We start from the raw sequence: 17,246 nt of genomic DNA, 5'->3' as shown, positions 1-17,246 counted from the left end.
CTGTCATGTACTATGAGGCTGACACAGTGATGCCGTGGTGCTTACACTGTCATGTACTCTGAGGCTGACGCAGTGATGCTGTGGTGCTTACACTGTCATGTACTCTGAGGCTGACACAGTGATGCCGTGGTGCTTACACTGTCATGTCTCTGAGGCTGACACAGTGATGCTGTGGTGCTGTCATGTACTCTGAGGCTGACACAGTGATGCCGTGGTGCTTACACTGTCATGTCTCTGAGGCTGACGCAGTGATGCCGTGGTGCTTACACTGTCATGTCTCTGAGGCTGACGCAGTGATGCCGTGGTGCTTACACTGTCATGTCTCTGAGGCTGACACAGTGATGCCATGGTGCTTACACTGTCATGTCTCTGAGGCTGACACAGTGATGCCGTGGTGCTTACACTGTCGTGTACTCTGAGGCTGACACAGTGATGCCGTGGTGCTTACACTGTCATGTACTCTGAGGCTGACACAGTGATGCCATGGTGCTTACACTGTCATGTCTCTGAGGCTGACACAGTGATGCCGTGGTGCTTACACTGTCATGTCTCTGAGGCTGACGCAGTGATGCCGTGGTGCTTACACTGTCATGTACTATGAGGCTGACACAGTGATGCCGTGGTGCTTACACTGTCATGTACTCTGAGGCTGACGCAGTGATGCCGTGGTGCTTACACTGTCATGTACTCTGAGGCTGACGCAGTGATGCTGTGGTGCTTACACTGTCATGTCTCTGAGGCTGACGCAGTGATGCCGTGGTGCTTACACTGTCATGTCTCTGAGGCTGACGCAGTGATGCCGTGGTGCTTACACTGTCATGTCTCTGAGGCTGACACAGTGATGCCGTGGTGCTTACACTGTCATGTCTCTGAGGCTGACGCAGTGATGCCGTGGTGCTTACACTGTCATGTACTCTGAGGCTGACACAGTGATGCTGTGGTGCTTACACTGTCATGTCTCTGAGGCTGACACAGTGATGCCGTGGTGCTTACACTGTCGTGTACTCTGAGGCTGACACAGTGATGCCGTGGTGCTTACACTGTCATGTACTCTGAGGCTGACACAGTGATGCCATGGTGCTTACACTGTCATGTCTCTGAGGCTGACACAGTGATGCCGTGGTGCTTACACTGTCATGTCTCTGAGGCTGACGCAGTGATGCCGTGGTGCTTACACTGTCATGTACTATGAGGCTGACACAGTGATGCCGTGGTGCTTACACTGTCATGTACTCTGAGGCTGACGCAGTGATGCTGTGGTGCTTACACTGTCATGTACTCTGAGGCTGACACAGTGATGCCGTGGTGCTTACACTGTCATGTACTCTGAGGCTGACACAGTGATGCTGTGGTGCTTACACTGTCATGTACTCTGAGGCTGACACAGTGATGCCGTGGTGCTGTCATGTACTCTGAGGCTGACGCAGTGATGCTGTGGTGCTTACACTGTCATGTACTCTGAGGCTGACACAGTGATGCCGTGGTGCTGTCATGTACTCTGAGGCTGACGCAGTGATGCTGTGGTGCTTACACTGTCATGTCTCTGAGGCTGACGCAGTGATGCCGTGGTGCTGTCATGTACTCTGAGGCTGACACAGTGATGCTGTGGTGCTTACACTGTCATGTCTCTGAGGCTGACACAGTGATGCGATGGTGCTTACACTGTCATGTACTCTGAGGCTGACACAGTGATGCCGTGGTGCTTACACTGTCATGTACTCTGAGGCTGACACAGTGATGCTGTGGTGCTTACACTGTCATGTACTCTGAGGCTGACACAGTGATGCTGTGGTGCTTACACTGTCATGTACTCTGAGGCTGACACAGTGATGCCGTGGTGCTTACACTGTCATGTCTCTGAGGCTGACACAGTGATGCTGTGGTGCTGTCATGTCTCTGAGGCTGACACAGTGATGCCATGGTGCTTACACTGTCATGTACTCTGAGGCTGACACAGTGATGCCATGGTGCTTACACTGTCATGTCTCTGAGGCTGACACAGTGATGCCGTGGTGCTGTCATGTCTCTGAGGCTGACACAGTGATGCGTTGGTGCTTACACTGTCGTGTACTCTGAGGCTGACACAGTGATGCTGTGGTGCTGTCATGTACTCTGAGGCTGACACAGTGATGCCGTGGTGCTTACACTGTCGTGTACTCTGAGGCTGACAAAGTGATGCTGTGGTGCTGTCATGTACTCTGAGGCTGACACAGTGATGCCGTGGTGCTTACACTGTCATGTACTCTGAGGCTGACACAGTGATGCTGTGGTGCTTACACTGTCATGTCTCTGAGGCTGACACAGTGATGCCGTGGTGCTTACACTGTCATGTACTCTGAGGCTGACACAGTGATGCTGTGGTGCTTACACTGTCATGTACTCTGAGGCTGACACAGTGATGCCGTGGTGCTTACACTGTCATGTCTCTGAGGCTGACGCAGTGATGCCATGGTGCTTACACTGTCATGTACTCTGAGGCTGACACAGTGATGCTGTGGTGCTTACACTGTCATGTCTCTGAGGCTGACGCAGTGATGCCATGGTGCTTACACTGTCATGTACTCTGAGGCTGACACAGTGATGCTGTGGTGCTTACACTGTCATGTACTCTGAGGCTGACACAGTGATGCCGTGGTGCTTACACTGTCATGTCTCTGAGGCTGACGCAGTGATGCCATGGTGCTTACACTGTCATGTACTCTGAGGCTGACACAGTGATGCTGTGGTGCTTACACTGTCATGTCTCTGAGGCTGACGCAGTGATGCCATGGTGCTTACACTGTCATGTCTCTGAGGCTGACACAGTGATGCCGTGGTGCTGTCATGTCTCTGAGGCTCACACAGTGATGCGATGGTGCTTACACTGTCATGTACTCTGAGGCTGACACAGTGATTCGATGGTGCTTACACTGTCATGTCTCTGAGGCTGACACAGTGATGCCGTAGTGCTGTCATGTACTCTGAGGCTGACACAGTGATGCGATGGTGCTTACACTGTCGTGTACTCTGAGGCTGACACAGTGATGCCGTGGTGCTTACACTGTCATGTCTCTGAGGCTGACACAGTGATGCCGTGGTGCTTACACTGTCATGTACTCTGAGGCTGACACAGTGATGCCATGGTGCTTACACTGTCATGTCTCTGAGGCTGACACAGTGATGCCGTGGTGCTTACACTGTCATGTCTCTGAGGCTGACGCAGTGATGCCGTGGTGCTTACACTGTCATGTACTATGAGGCTGACACAGTGATGCCGTGGTGCTTACACTGTCATGTACTCTGAGGCTGACGCAGTGATGCTGTGGTGCTTACACTGTCATGTACTCTGAGGCTGACACAGTGATGCCGTGGTGCTTACACTGTCATGTACTCTGAGGCTGACACAGTGATGCCATGGTGCTTACACTGTCATGTACTCTGAGGCTGACACAGTGATGCCGTGGTGCTTACACTGTCATGTCTCTGAGGCTGACACAGTGATGCTGTGGTGCTGTCATGTACTCTGAGGCTGACACAGTGATGCCGTGGTGCTTACACTGTCATGTCTCTGAGGCTGACGCAGTGATGCCGTGGTGCTTACACTGTCATGTCTCTGAGGCTGACGCAGTGATGCCGTGGTGCTTACACTGTCATGTCTCTGAGGCTGACACAGTGATGCCATGGTGCTTACACTGTCATGTCTCTGAGGCTGACGCAGTGATGCCGTGGTGCTTACACTGTCGTGTACTCTGAGGCTGACACAGTGATGCCGTGGTGCTTACACTGTCATGTCTCTGAGGCTGACGCAGTGATGCCGTGGTGCTTACACTGTCATGTACTCTGAGGCTGACACAGTGATGCCGTGGTGCTTACACTGTCATGTCTCTGAGGCTGACACAGTGATGCCGTGGTGCTTACACTGTCATGTCTCTGAGGCTGACGCAGTGATGCCGTGGTGCTTACACTGTCATGTACTATGAGGCTGACACAGTGATGCCGTGGTGCTTACACTGTCATGTACTCTGAGGCTGACGCAGTGATGCTGTGGTGCTTACACTGTCATGTACTCTGAGGCTGACACAGTGATGCCGTGGTGCTTACACTGTCATGTACTCTGAGGCTGACACAGTGATGCCGTGGTGCTGTCATGTACTCTGAGGCTGACACAGTGATGCCGTGGTGCTTACACTGTCATGTACTCTGAGGCTGACGCAGTGATGCCGTGGTGCTTACACTGTCATGTACTCTGAGGCTGACACAGTGATGCCGTGGTGCTGTCATGTACTCTGAGGCTGACGCAGTGATGCTGTGGTGCTTACACTGTCATGTCTCTGAGGCTGACGCAGTGATGCCGTGGTGCTGTCATGTACTCTGAGGCTGACACAGTGATGCTGTGGTGCTTACACTGTCATGTCTCTGAGGCTGACACAGTGATGCGATGGTGCTTACACTGTCATGTACTCTGAGGCTGACACAGTGATGCTGTGGTGCTTACACTGTCATGTACTCTGAGGCTGACACAGTGATGCTGTGGTGCTTACACTGTCATGTACTCTGAGGCTGACACAGTGATGCCGTGGTGCTTACACTGTCATGTACTCTGAGGCTGACACAGTGATGCTGTGGTGCTTACACTGTCATGTACTCTGAGGCTGACACAGTGATGCTGTGGTGCTTACACTGTCATGTACTCTGAGGCTGACACAGTGATGCCGTGGTGCTTACACTGTCATGTCTCTGAGGCTGACACAGTGATGCTGTGGTGCTGTCATGTCTCTGAGGCTGACACAGTGATGCCATGGTGCTTACACTGTCATGTCTCTGAGGCTGACACAGTGATGCCGTGGTGCTGTCATGTCTCTGAGGCTGACACAGTGATGCGATGGTGCTTACACTGTCGTGTACTCTGAGGCTGACACAGTGATGCTGTGGTGCTGTCATGTACTCTGAGGCTGACACAGTGATGCCGTGGTGCTTACACTGTCGTGTACTCTGAGGCTGACACAGTGATGCTGTGGTGCTGTCATGTACTCTGAGGCTGACACAGTGATGCCGTGGTGCTTACACTGTCGTGTACTCTGAGGCTGACACAGTGATGCTGTGGTGCTTACACTGTCATGTCTCTGAGGCTGACACAGTGATGCCGTGGTGCTTACACTGTCATGTACTCTGAGGCTGACACAGTGATGCTGTGGTGCTTACACTGTCATGTACTCTGAGGCTGACACAGTGATGCCGTGGTGCTTACACTGTCATGTCTCTGAGGCTGACGCAGTGATGCCATGGTGCTTACACTGTCATGTCTCTGAGGCTGACACAGTGATGCTGTGGTGCTTACACTGTCATGTCTCTGAGGCTGACGCAGTGATGCCATGGTGCTTACACTGTCATGTCTCTGAGGCTGACACAGTGATGCCGTGGTGCTGTCATGTCTCTGAGGCTGACACAGTGATGCGATGGTGCTTACACTGTCATGTACTCTGAGGCTGACACAGTGATGCGATGGTGCTTACACTGTCATGTCTCTGAGGCTGACAGTGATGCCGTAGTGCTGTCATGTACTCTGAGGCTGACACAGTGATGCGATGGTGCTTACACTGTCATGTCTCTGAGGCTGACACAGTGATGCCGTGGTGCTGTCATGTCTCTGAGGCTGACACAGTGATGCGATGGTGCTTACACTGTCATGTACTCTGAGGCTGACACAGTGATGCGATGGTGCTTACACTGTCATGTCTCTGAGGCTGACGCAGTGATGCCATGGTGCTTACACTGTCATGTCTCTGAGGCTGACGCAGTGATGCCATGGTGCTTACACTGTCATGTCTCTGAGGCTGACACAGTGATGCCGTGGTGCTTACACTGTCATGTACTCTGAGGCTGACACAGTGATGCTGTGGTGCTGTCATGTACTCTGAGGCTGACACAGTGATGCCGTGGTGCTTACACTGTTGTGTACTCTGAGGCTGACACAGTGATGCTGTGGTGCTGTCATGTACTCTGAGGCTGACACAGTGATGCCGTGGTGCTTACACTGTCATGTACTCTGAGGCTGACACAGTGATGCTGTGGTGCTTACACTGTCATGTCTCTGAGGCTGACACAGTGATGCCGTGGTGCTTACACTGTCATGTCTCTGAGGCTGACACAGTGATGCTGTGGTGCTGTCATGTACTCTGAGGCTGACACAGTGATGCCGTGGTGCTTACACTGTCATGTCTCTGAGGCTGACACAGTGATGCCGTGGTGCTGTCATGTCTCTGAGGCTGACACAGTGATGCTGTGGTGCTGTCATGTACTCTGAGGCTGACACAGTGATGCGATGGTGCTTACACTGTCATGTCTCTGAGGCTGACGCAGTGATGCCATGGTGCTTACACTGTCATGTCTCTGAGGCTGACACAGTGATGCGATGGTGCTTACACTGTCATGTCTCTGAGGCTGACGCAGTGATGCCATGGTGCTTACACTGTCATGTCTCTGAGGCTGACACAGTGATGCTGTGGTGCTTACACTGTCATGTCTCTGAGGCTGACGCAGTGATGCCATGGTGCTTACACTGTCATGTCTCTGAGGCTGACACAGTGATGCCGTGGTGCTGTCATGTCTCTGAGGCTGACACAGTGATGCGATGGTGCTTACACTGTCATGTACTCTGAGGCTGACAGTGATGCGATGGTGCTTACACTGTCATGTCTCTGAGGCTGACACAGTGATGCCGTGGTGCTGTCATGTACTCTGAGGCTGACACAGTGATGCGATGGTGCTTACACTGTCATGTCTCTGAGGCTGACACAGTGATGCCGTGGTGCTGTCATGTCTCTGAGGCTGACACAGTGATGCGATGGTGCTTACACTGTCATGTACTCTGAGGCTGACACAGTGATGCGATGGTGCTTACACTGTCATGTACTCTGAGGCTGACACAGTGATGCCGTGGTGCTTACACTGTCATGTCTCTGAGGCTGACACAGTGATGCTGTGGTGCTGTCATGTACTCTGAGGCTGACACAGTGATGCCGTGGTGCTTACACTGTCATGTCTCTGAGGCTGACGCAGTGATGCCGTGGTGCTTACACTGTCATGTCTCTGAGGCTGACGCAGTGATGCCGTGGTGCTTACACTGTCATGTCTCTGAGGCTGACACAGTGATGCCATGGTGCTTACACTGTCATGTCTCTGAGGCTGACGCAGTGATGCCGTGGTGCTTACACTGTCATGTACTCTGAGGCTGACACAGTGATGCTGTGGTGCTTACACTGTCATGTCTCTGAGGCTGACACAGTGATGCCGTGGTGCTTACACTGTCGTGTACTCTGAGGCTGACACAGTGATGCCGTGGTGCTTACACTGTCATGTCTCTGAGGCTGACGCAGTGATGCCGTGGTGCTTACACTGTCATGTCTCTGAGGCTGACGCAGTGATGCCGTGGTGCTTACACTGTCATGTCTCTGAGGCTGACACAGTGATGCCATGGTGCTTACACTGTCATGTCTCTGAGGCTGACGCAGTGATGCCGTGGTGCTTACACTGTCATGTACTCTGAGGCTGACACAGTGATGCTGTGGTGCTTACACTGTCATGTCTCTGAGGCTGACACAGTGATGCCGTGGTGCTTATACTGTCGTGTACTCTGAGGCTGACACAGTGATGCCGTGGTGCTTACACTGTCATGTACTCTGAGGCTGACACAGTGATGCCATGGTGCTTACACTGTCATGTCTCTGAGGCTGACACAGTGATGCCGTGGTGCTTACACTGTCATGTCTCTGAGGCTGACGCAGTGATGCCGTGGTGCTTACACTGTCATGTCTCTGAGGCTGACGCAGTGATGCCATGGTGCTTACACTGTCATGTCTCTGAGGCTGACACAGTGATGCGATGGTGCTTACACTGTCATGTCTCTGAGGCTGACGCAGTGATGCCATGGTGCTTACACTGTCATGTCTCTGAGGCTGACACAGTGATGCTGTGGTGCTTACACTGTCATGTCTCTGAGGCTGACGCAGTGATGCCATGGTGCTTACACTGTCATGTCTCTGAGGCTGACACAGTGATGCCGTGGTGCTGTCATGTCTCTGAGGCTGACACAGTGATGCGATGGTGCTTACACTGTCATGTACTCTGAGGCTGACACAGTGATGCCGTGGTGCTTACACTGTCATGTCTCTGAGGCTGACACAGTGATGCTGTGGTGCTGTCATGTACTCTGAGGCTGACACAGTGATGCCGTGGTGCTTACACTGTCATGTACTCTGAGGCTGACGCAGTGATGCTGTGGTGCTTACACTGTCATGTACTCTGAGGCTGACACAGTGATGCCGTGGTGCTTACACTTTCATGTCTCTGAGGCTGACACAGTGATGCCATGGTGCTTACACTGTCATGTCTCTGAGGCTGACGCAGTGATGCCGTGGTACTTACACTGTCATGTACTCTGAGGCTGACACAGTGATGCCGTGGTGCTTACACTGTCATGTACTCTGAGGCTGACGCAGTGATGCTGTGGTGCTTACACTGTCATGTACTCTGAGGCTGACACAGTGATGCCGTGGTGCTGTCATGTACTCTGAGGCTGACACAGTGATGCCGTGGTGCTGTCATGTACTCTGAGGCTGACACAGTGATGCTGTGGTGCTTACACTGTCATGTCTCTGAGGCTGACACAGTGATGCCGTGGTGCTTACACTGTCATGTACTCTGAGGCTGACGCAGTGATGCTGTGGTGCTTACACTGTCATGTACTCTGAGGCTGACACAGTGATGCCGTGGTGCTGTCATGTACTCTGAGGCTGACGCAGTGATGCTGTGGTGCTTACACTGTCATGTCTCTGAGGCTGACGCAGTGATGCCGTGGTGCTGTAATGTACTCTGAGGCTGACACAGTGATGCTGTGGTGCTTACACTGTCATGTCTCTGAGGCTGACACAGTGATGCCGTGGTGCTTACACTGTCATGTCTCTGAGGCTGACGCAGTGATGCCGTGGTGCTTACACTGTCATGTCTCTGAGGCTGACGCAGTGATGCCGTGGTGCTTACACTGTCATGTCTCTGAGGCTGACGCAGTGATGCCGTGGTGCTTACACTGTCATGTCTCTGAGGCTGACGCAGTGATGCCGTGGTGCTTACACTGTCATGTCTCTGAGGCTGACGCAGTGATGCCGAGGTGCTTGTCGTGTGTTGTCCGACCTAGATTCCTGAAAAGGTTGTAATGTGCCTTTCACACTGTATGAATTTGGTATGAAAAAGTGAACATGATGCAGGCCTCAACACAGACTTTTAAAAGTGGTTACCAGGCAACAGGCATCAACATTTTTATTCACCTTACATTTAGTGTAGTTAAGATAATAAGTCGTTATACCTCAGCTTAATAGTGAAAATTTGACATGTATACATGTCATGTCTTTGTCATGATTTCAGTAGAACTTCCCGTCCAGCTCAGAGATGGATTGATACTTCGCCTACCAAGACTTCACAAATTTACTTTTTGTTTTTTGTTCAGGTTCATCTGGTTCTCCGTCCGTTGAATGACATTAGTTTGAAATGTTGACGGGTTAGTGGAACTTTTCACTCCACAGTCAAACAACTTAATTAACTTAATCATTGGCTCTAAAACAGATGCCTATGGACACGCAAGTAAACGCACCAATGCACGTGCAGCATTGTCACATGCAGCGTGTTCTGGTTCTAACAATATTTAAATATCACTAATACAGCAAATATTCAAATGTATGTATTTTTTTGAGATGCATATTTCGCTATACCAAGTCTTTGGTATGTTCAAAAGAGGTTGTCACGGATCCCGACCAGAGGCCCAAAATTGATTGCCAATTTCTCAAAATGGTTACCAATGGTGATCTGGCAACCCTTAATGTCTAGTTGGTCCACAATGAGCCTGCAATGCTGTTTCAGTGCTCAGGAGCTCTACTGGAGGGGTGAACAAAATTCTTCAAAACATATTCCTTCATTTGATGTTTTGATGGTGGTGTCTGGACACTGCATAACCATATGGAGTCTACACAGGCTGCATAATGGCTCACATTTCACATGCACTTATGTAGCTGCACCGAAAAGCACTTCGTCTAACTTTTTCCTGCTACGCATCTAAAAGCTTGAATTAACCTCTTACCACTCCTGTAAAATTTGCCTAAAACGCCTATCCAAGACGTACCCAAAGTAAACTGACAGCTCTTATTGAACCATTGGGAGTACTTGTATGGTTTTAGTCTCTATTGAACGGCAACACTCTGAAGTTTCTTCACAATCAGTTAGAATCACTGTAAGTGCTACTGGCATTGAGCTATGGAGTTTTCAACACACAGAAAAAGAAGGTTTTTATTTCCGCCTGGATTTGTTTTGGCCAACAGATGGCAGCAGTTATCTATGGCTGGCACTTATGAGCTGGAAAACACACTGCTACGACAGCATGCAGTCATAGTACCTGGTAGAAGTTAGAATTTGATAACAATATGACAGAAAATTAATATTTTACACGTACTAAGAGTGCGGCCACGTAAAAACGCATTTGGAGGCTCGTCGTCACCACGTCAAAAAGCATATACTACGTATCCGAAATGAAAACTATAGTTTATTTATGTCGATGTATGGTTAACTATATCATATTTAACCAGTCAACTTTTACAGATTCTTGAAAATTCTCATGAACCAGACTTTGCTCTTGATAATCGGTCTCAGGTACTTGACTCACGGTACTGAATTTCAGTTTTGAAAACTTTCCCAGGGTGCAATCTGATAAATCTGCATATCCTTGTTTTCGTAATTTCATTGGCTATATGGAGCCTGAGATTCAATAGAATCTGTTGCAATTGGCTCGAGCGTTACTCAAAGAAGAGAGGCGGGCATTGTCTTTCAAAGCGACTCTCTTGGCTGTTCCAGACTGTGACCGGGCTATAGAAGCACCCATTGGGTCAAATGAGGTGTCAATCTAATCGGCGGAATGCAGCCTCCATTTTGCGATGAAAATCTCTGCTCTGTTGACATGAAAAGTGAAATTATGACCGAATTATGATCGCAAGTTATCATATCTGCTGGCTAATTTGAAATGATGCAACAGCCCCCCGTGGGTCTTTATGGACGTACTAATGTGTTTGGACTAAATATTTTACTGGATTGGATCGTGTGGACCCTTAGCCACCTAGCAAGACCGTTTTTGATGGACTAGCATGCACGAGGGACACGTTATGAATCATAATCGGTGAGTCATGGCGATATTTTATCGGCTATTTTTGGAGTGCTTGTTTGACAGAGACCTTAACTGTACCTGCTGTTGTTATTGTATCTTGAAATGGTTTGCAGAAATCGAATTACAAGAACCGTAGCTTTCTAATGAGATATCACATTAATACTCATGTTACAGAGCAGTTGTGTACATAACACAAATGTACACTTAACACTCTGACGGCCCACTCTGAAATAAGGCGTTAAACACAAGTGAACACAAGTGGGACTGCGTTCTGGGGAGTCAGCTGAATGTGATTCTTTATAGAATGCTGCTGTGTAGAAGCCGACAGAATGGTAATGTGCGTGTCATGCTGCTAACTAGACGGTGTAACATGCTGACTGGGAAGACCAGATCACTACTTTATTCTGGTTTTCCCTTTCATTTGTGCCCATCTTTATCTATGGTAACTATTGGATGGGCACTTTTACAGTAGTATTTCTTTCAATTTCTGGAGCACCTATTTTGTTATTTTGGCTGGGTGACTACAACACCATTTCAATGTTGTTTACAGTAAATAGTGATAATTAATGCCCTCGGTCAAAGGAGGAGAAACGGTGACAGCAGGGATGGCGAGAATGTAGGAGGAGGATTTCATAAGAGAAGGGGCTCTCTTCTTAGAGGACTTTCCTGCATCCATCAAGCCTAAAGCTTTGGGGGGAGAGGGGACGCATAGACAGTGTAACTATTAAGTTACTCATTCAGGGGTCACGCTCAGTCCACCCACTTCTATATTTCTGGGAAGAGCATGGACCAGGAATGCACAGAGACTGGAGGAGAAGCAGGAAACAAAGCGAGTGAGGATGAAAAAAAAGGAACAAAGAAAGGGGATGATATTTTCAGACTGGGCGACTGTGGCTAAGTGGAGAGCAGGGTCGTCCTTCAATCAGAGGATCAGAGGATCCCCGGCTCCGCTAGTCGCATGTTGATGTGTCCTTGAGCAAGACACTTACCCCAAAATTGCTCCCGTAGCTGTGCCTGTGTGAATGAGTTAGTCTGATAGGCCTTGTCATCAGTGTGTGAATGGGTGAATGATGGCAAGGCCTATCAGACGAACTCTTTGAGTGGTCGGAAAGACTAGAAAAGCGCTATCCAAGTACAGTCCATTTACCATTTACAGAGTACAGTTGCTTCAGGAGCTTTGGCTAGTGTGATGAAGCATGTAAGTAGTATAACTAAACTAAATTGCCCATCGCTGAGATTCCCTTCTTGTTTTGTTCATCATCTCTTACTATTGCTGCTTTCAACATGTATGTGGTGTGAAAGTGTGTTCAGACAGCAGGGAGCCAATATGTTTTTCTCCTTCAAGATTACAAACATAGGGAAACACTACATCTGAGTTTTTCTGGATACATACTTTTATAATTTGAAATATTTTATTGATTTTTTTGTGTTTTGTGCTCTTTCTGACTACATATGAATAATACTTATATATATATATAATAATATTATATATATGTATTTAAACAGCAAAATGTTGTGACAAGTGACAGACTTAAAACAACTTAGTAGGGTAGTAAAAGGACAAGTATATTCAGCGATCAAATAGTCCTAATCCTGTTCTTTAAATCTTGCATGCATATAAAACCATCTAGTTTAAAGGGACTCTGTAGCTCACACCAAGATGAGGGAGAAAAAAACATTAAAAGCACTTTCACCAAAGACGGTGCAGATTCTTGGAATGACGCACATCATTTGAGCTCATGACAGAAGGTTGCAGCTACTGATAGTTTGAGGAGATAATGGCTACTTCTGGTCTGACCCAGGTCACTGTGCCAGAGCCTGTTCCTGTACATTCTTTCATAGGTTTATCACAGCCTGGCCCTCAGGATCTGATAGATTGATTCAATTGTGTGTTCACGTGCAGGTGTGTTTCCAAAATGTACTAGTATAGCCTTTACTGCTTACCTCAAAATTCTCAGAGAATCCATGCTGGTTCTTTGAGTAGAGTTCAGAGATGTGTTTGATGAACTGCTTGACTGGAATGGCCTCCATGTCATCTGCAAAGAAGAGACGAGGCCGGGGTTAAACCAGCTCCACAGGAGCAGCGACTTGCCCTGGAGCAAGGCACAACCCTCCCACGCATCTGCCGACTCTGGATAAGTTCTAAAATTGACAGTGCATTACAGAAACAGCAGCCAGGTTTTGACAGATAAAGTACACAAGTATTACTTGCATTGTGATTGAGGCTAGGCCAGATCGTTGCAATTGTTTTGTCAAATCAATACATCCTTCACAGAACCGTCTGGGGTTACAGCAATGAGAGACTAAGTGACCTTGGCAAGTCACACTACTACCACAACTCACAGGCTCAGTTTTCACTACAAGACTCTGAGGGCTCACAACTGACTCACCATCACAAGCCCGGCACAACAACCTGTGAATCACCTCTTCAAACACATAAACCTTGTAAGCACAGTATTTCAACTTTTAAAGTGTTCAGCAACAACTGCATGGCCAATTTCTCTCCTCAAATTGACTGAAAAACTAAAATTGGTGGTTTAGGAGAAATTTGATATTTCCAGAACAATGCCATGTTCTCTGTTTGATAATGAAATGCAAAAACCAATGACAGCTTAGTTGAATGTTCATTTAGCAGCTGCTTTGGATGGTTAGGTTACATGGTTAGGTTTAGGCAACAAAACTACTTGGTTAGGTTTAGGCAACAGAAGTACTTGGTTAGGTTTAGGCAACAAAATAACTTGGTTAGGTTTAGGCAACAGAAGTACTTGGTTAGATTTAGGCAACAGAAGTACTTGGTTAGGTTTAGGCAACAAAATAACTTGGTTAGGTTTAGGCAACAGAAGTACTTGGTTAGATTTAGGCAACAGAAGTACTTGGTTAGATTTAGGCAACAGAAGTACTTGGTTAGATTTAGGCAACAGAAGTACTTGGTTAGATTTAGGCAACAGAAGTACTTGGTTAGGTTTAGGCAACAGAAGTACTTGCTTAGATTTAGGCAACAGAAGTACTTGGTTAGATTTAGGCAACAGAAGTACTTGGTTAGATTTAGGCAACAGAAGTACTTGGTTAGGTTTAGGCAACAGAAGTACTTGGTTAGGTTTAGGCAACAGAAGTACTTGGTTAGATTTAGGCAACAGAAGTACTTGGTTAGATTTAGGCAACAGAAGTACTTGGTTAGATTTAGGCAACAGAAGTACTTGGTTAGGTTTAGGCAACAGAAGTACTTGGTTAGGTTTAGGCAACAAAAGTACTTGGTTAGATTTAGGCAACAGAAGTACTTGGTTAGGTTTAGGCAACAGAAGTACTTGGTTAGATTTAGGCAACAGAAGTACTTGGTTAGGTTTAGGCAACAGAAGTACTTGGTTAGATTTAGGCAACAGAAGTACTTGGTTAGGTTTAGGCAACAGAAGTACTTGGTTAGGCGTAGGCAACAAAGGTACTTGTTTTTCTCAGGAAACGATTGTGGTTTGGGTTACAATAAGTATGTTTGTCACATAAATGTGGAAGAACGTAACAAAACTCCAATAAAATAAGTCAACGTTGGATTGGTTTCACACTGGACAGGAAAAGCGAAGTCCTTTGTCTGCTGTACTTGTTATTAATCTATAAACAGTCTACTTGAAATGATGCCTGCAACAAATGCCTTACTAAACCCCAAAAAGAGAAATTGATGATACATGCTGTTGCCAATATGTTTTGAAGATAAGCAGGTCAAGGCAAAATTTGCATTGATTTGTATTTACTTTTCTTTATTGTTTACCCTAGACATTGCATAGACATAGATCTAGACATTAATGAATCAAATGTCATATGCTAACATATACTTGTAGTACACTTATAGTCCTTTTGGTACTGAGTGGTGCTTCGAGTAAATCCATTCCCTACAATGATCTCTGCCAAGAATGATGCAAGTTCAGTAACATTTCAGTTCCACTGCTTTACCATAGAGGAGCAAGCAATTAACAACATGTAGAGAGAGCTTGAATAAGGATTTTTTCTAGTTGTGATGTTGTGTTGCTTGTGGGAGCTTTTAGTGGGACAGCACCGGACTGGAGTGCATGTTTCATCAGCCATTGAACATTTGCATACAAACAGCTGCAAATTGGTAGTCGTTGTTCCGACACAGACAGCATTAAAAGCTGAACTCGACCCTGATGAGTGGAGCCCGTTCAGTGAAAAGGCTGAAAAATCATTACACAACAGCGAAAACCTTCTCAGAGCGCCCCTCGGTTTAGTCTTCATCAAATATTAACAAGAGCATACACTCGCTCGCTTTCACTTTGTGTCTTGCGAGACGCTCATTTAGGTATGCAAATATGTCAAAATGATTTGTGTGTCAGTAAACACAGCAGGCTGTGGAGTGTTCTGGGTCTGAAAGAGGCAGTTAGCTACATGGAGAAAATTTCTTTTCATTGCTTTGACATAATTTACAGACAGTAGAGTACAATCGTTTACAACATAGCATGTACTGTAAAATATCTGTTCTGTTGCTCCAGAATACAACATTATACTGAACTGCAGTAGAACACCAGTTTGCACAAAACACAAAACAACGCGGTTTCCTCCCAAATACAAATCATCAGTAAACCTAATGCCCTCCACAAACTGGACTATGCTCTATGGCAAGAACGCATAATGCATATTCTTTTGAGAATAATTAAACGTCACACAAAACCGAAAAAATTCAAAAAATCTGTATGTATCACTTTGGGTACAATACCCCATCAGTTAAAGGTATAGTGATGTGTTGTATAGCACTATGTATATTAACAAAACGGAAATGGATTGCAATATCGAGTAAATCTTGTTATTTGACTCTCAAACAAGATGTGAGCAGTGCCTAACTGAGGTCAAATTTGACCTCACTTCATTGCTCGGGTGTTGTTTTACTCTTTTGGCGAAACATGTGTTCTCCAATGGACAATGCAAAACTCAGACACACTGGTTTCCAATCAGGAGGAAAAGGACTAAATAAAGACATTCATTCATAGTTTGATTTCAGTCTTCAGAAAGTGAAAACTTTCTAAACCAGAATTACCGCCTGTTTGTATGTCTTTGCCAACCAGTCAAGTAGCAGGTTACATCCATGTCTATCTGAAATGTCATCGCTTCATGATTTTATCCTTTTTAGCCATTTTTGGGAAATTGTCATAATTAGCATATGAGTTCTTGAGTTATAGCTAAAAATGTGTTTTTATGATGTCATAGTGACCTTTGACCGCCAAATTCTAATCAGTTCATTCTTCAGTCCATTTAGATGTTCAAGCCAAACTTGAAGAAATGACATCCAGGCGTTCTTGAGAATAGACCTGGTGGACAACCCAACATCATTACCCTTTCTTCATTGTCAGACTTGGAGTCCCAAAAGGCACTGACTCATTGAGGACTTTCATCAGACTTCACACAGCTCCCTCTGGACACACTAAAGGATTTTGTTTTACTTTCTATAGGTTTTTCACATATGCAGTAGCTCTACCCAACACCTGAAAACACACTTTGATGATGTACAATCGGAGGAATTCAACTGCAATATGATTGAATCATGTTTGTGTGAATCATTAGACCTCAATTATCAATTAACCATATGATCGTTTTTTAACAAATTGTAATAAGTCGGACTTTTCACAGATATGAATATAAAATTAGCAGCATTTTATCATACATCTATAATCTTTGTGTGTGTGTGTGCGTGTGTGTCGTCTGGAAGGTTCTGTAGTAAGTGGCTGCTGCCGGCAGGTTTTAAATTCAGCACAAGGTCTTAGCGGATTATGGGATGCCCGAGGCTCTAGGTCTGAGCTTATTGACTCAATTAACACTAGCATATGGTCGGTCCTACACCACCCAGTCTGCTGCAGTGGACTCTGACGTCCACACAGTGCTTCCTGATATTCAAAGCTATGTCACACTTCTGAGGTTATAAAAAAAAGAAAAAAACATATCAAACCATAGCGATATGAAATCAATGGTGACTCCAGAACAGGACCTCAGAGAGCCTGCGTTCCTGCTGGGGGACAGGACATCGGGTGAATGGCAGACCCCTGGACTCTGCATGGCTGGACTCTGC

The 17,246-nt window shown here is 46.8% G+C and overlaps 1 protein-coding gene across 1 annotated transcript in view; it reads right to left on the bottom strand.

The window, feature by feature from the left end:
• The window catches only part of LOC142955279 (receptor-type tyrosine-protein phosphatase gamma-like), a 542,528-nt gene that overhangs the window by 66,049 nt on the left and 459,233 nt on the right, over nt 1–17,246 (bottom strand). The window contains exon 15 of the mRNA XM_076096741.1: nt 13,127–13,218. Coding sequence (XP_075952856.1) covers nt 13,127–13,218 — 92 coding nt within the window. The remainder of the gene's footprint in view (nt 1–13,126; nt 13,219–17,246) is intronic.

Source organism: Anarhichas minor, unplaced genomic scaffold (assembly GCF_050575085.1).
Source record: "Anarhichas minor isolate MPS153535 unplaced genomic scaffold, ASM5057508v1 ptg000023l, whole genome shotgun sequence".
Taxonomy (NCBI): Eukaryota; Metazoa; Chordata; class Actinopteri; order Perciformes; family Anarhichadidae; genus Anarhichas; species Anarhichas minor.
The sequence above is the reverse complement of the archived record's forward strand: the minus strand, read 5'-3'. Positions and strand labels throughout refer to the sequence as shown.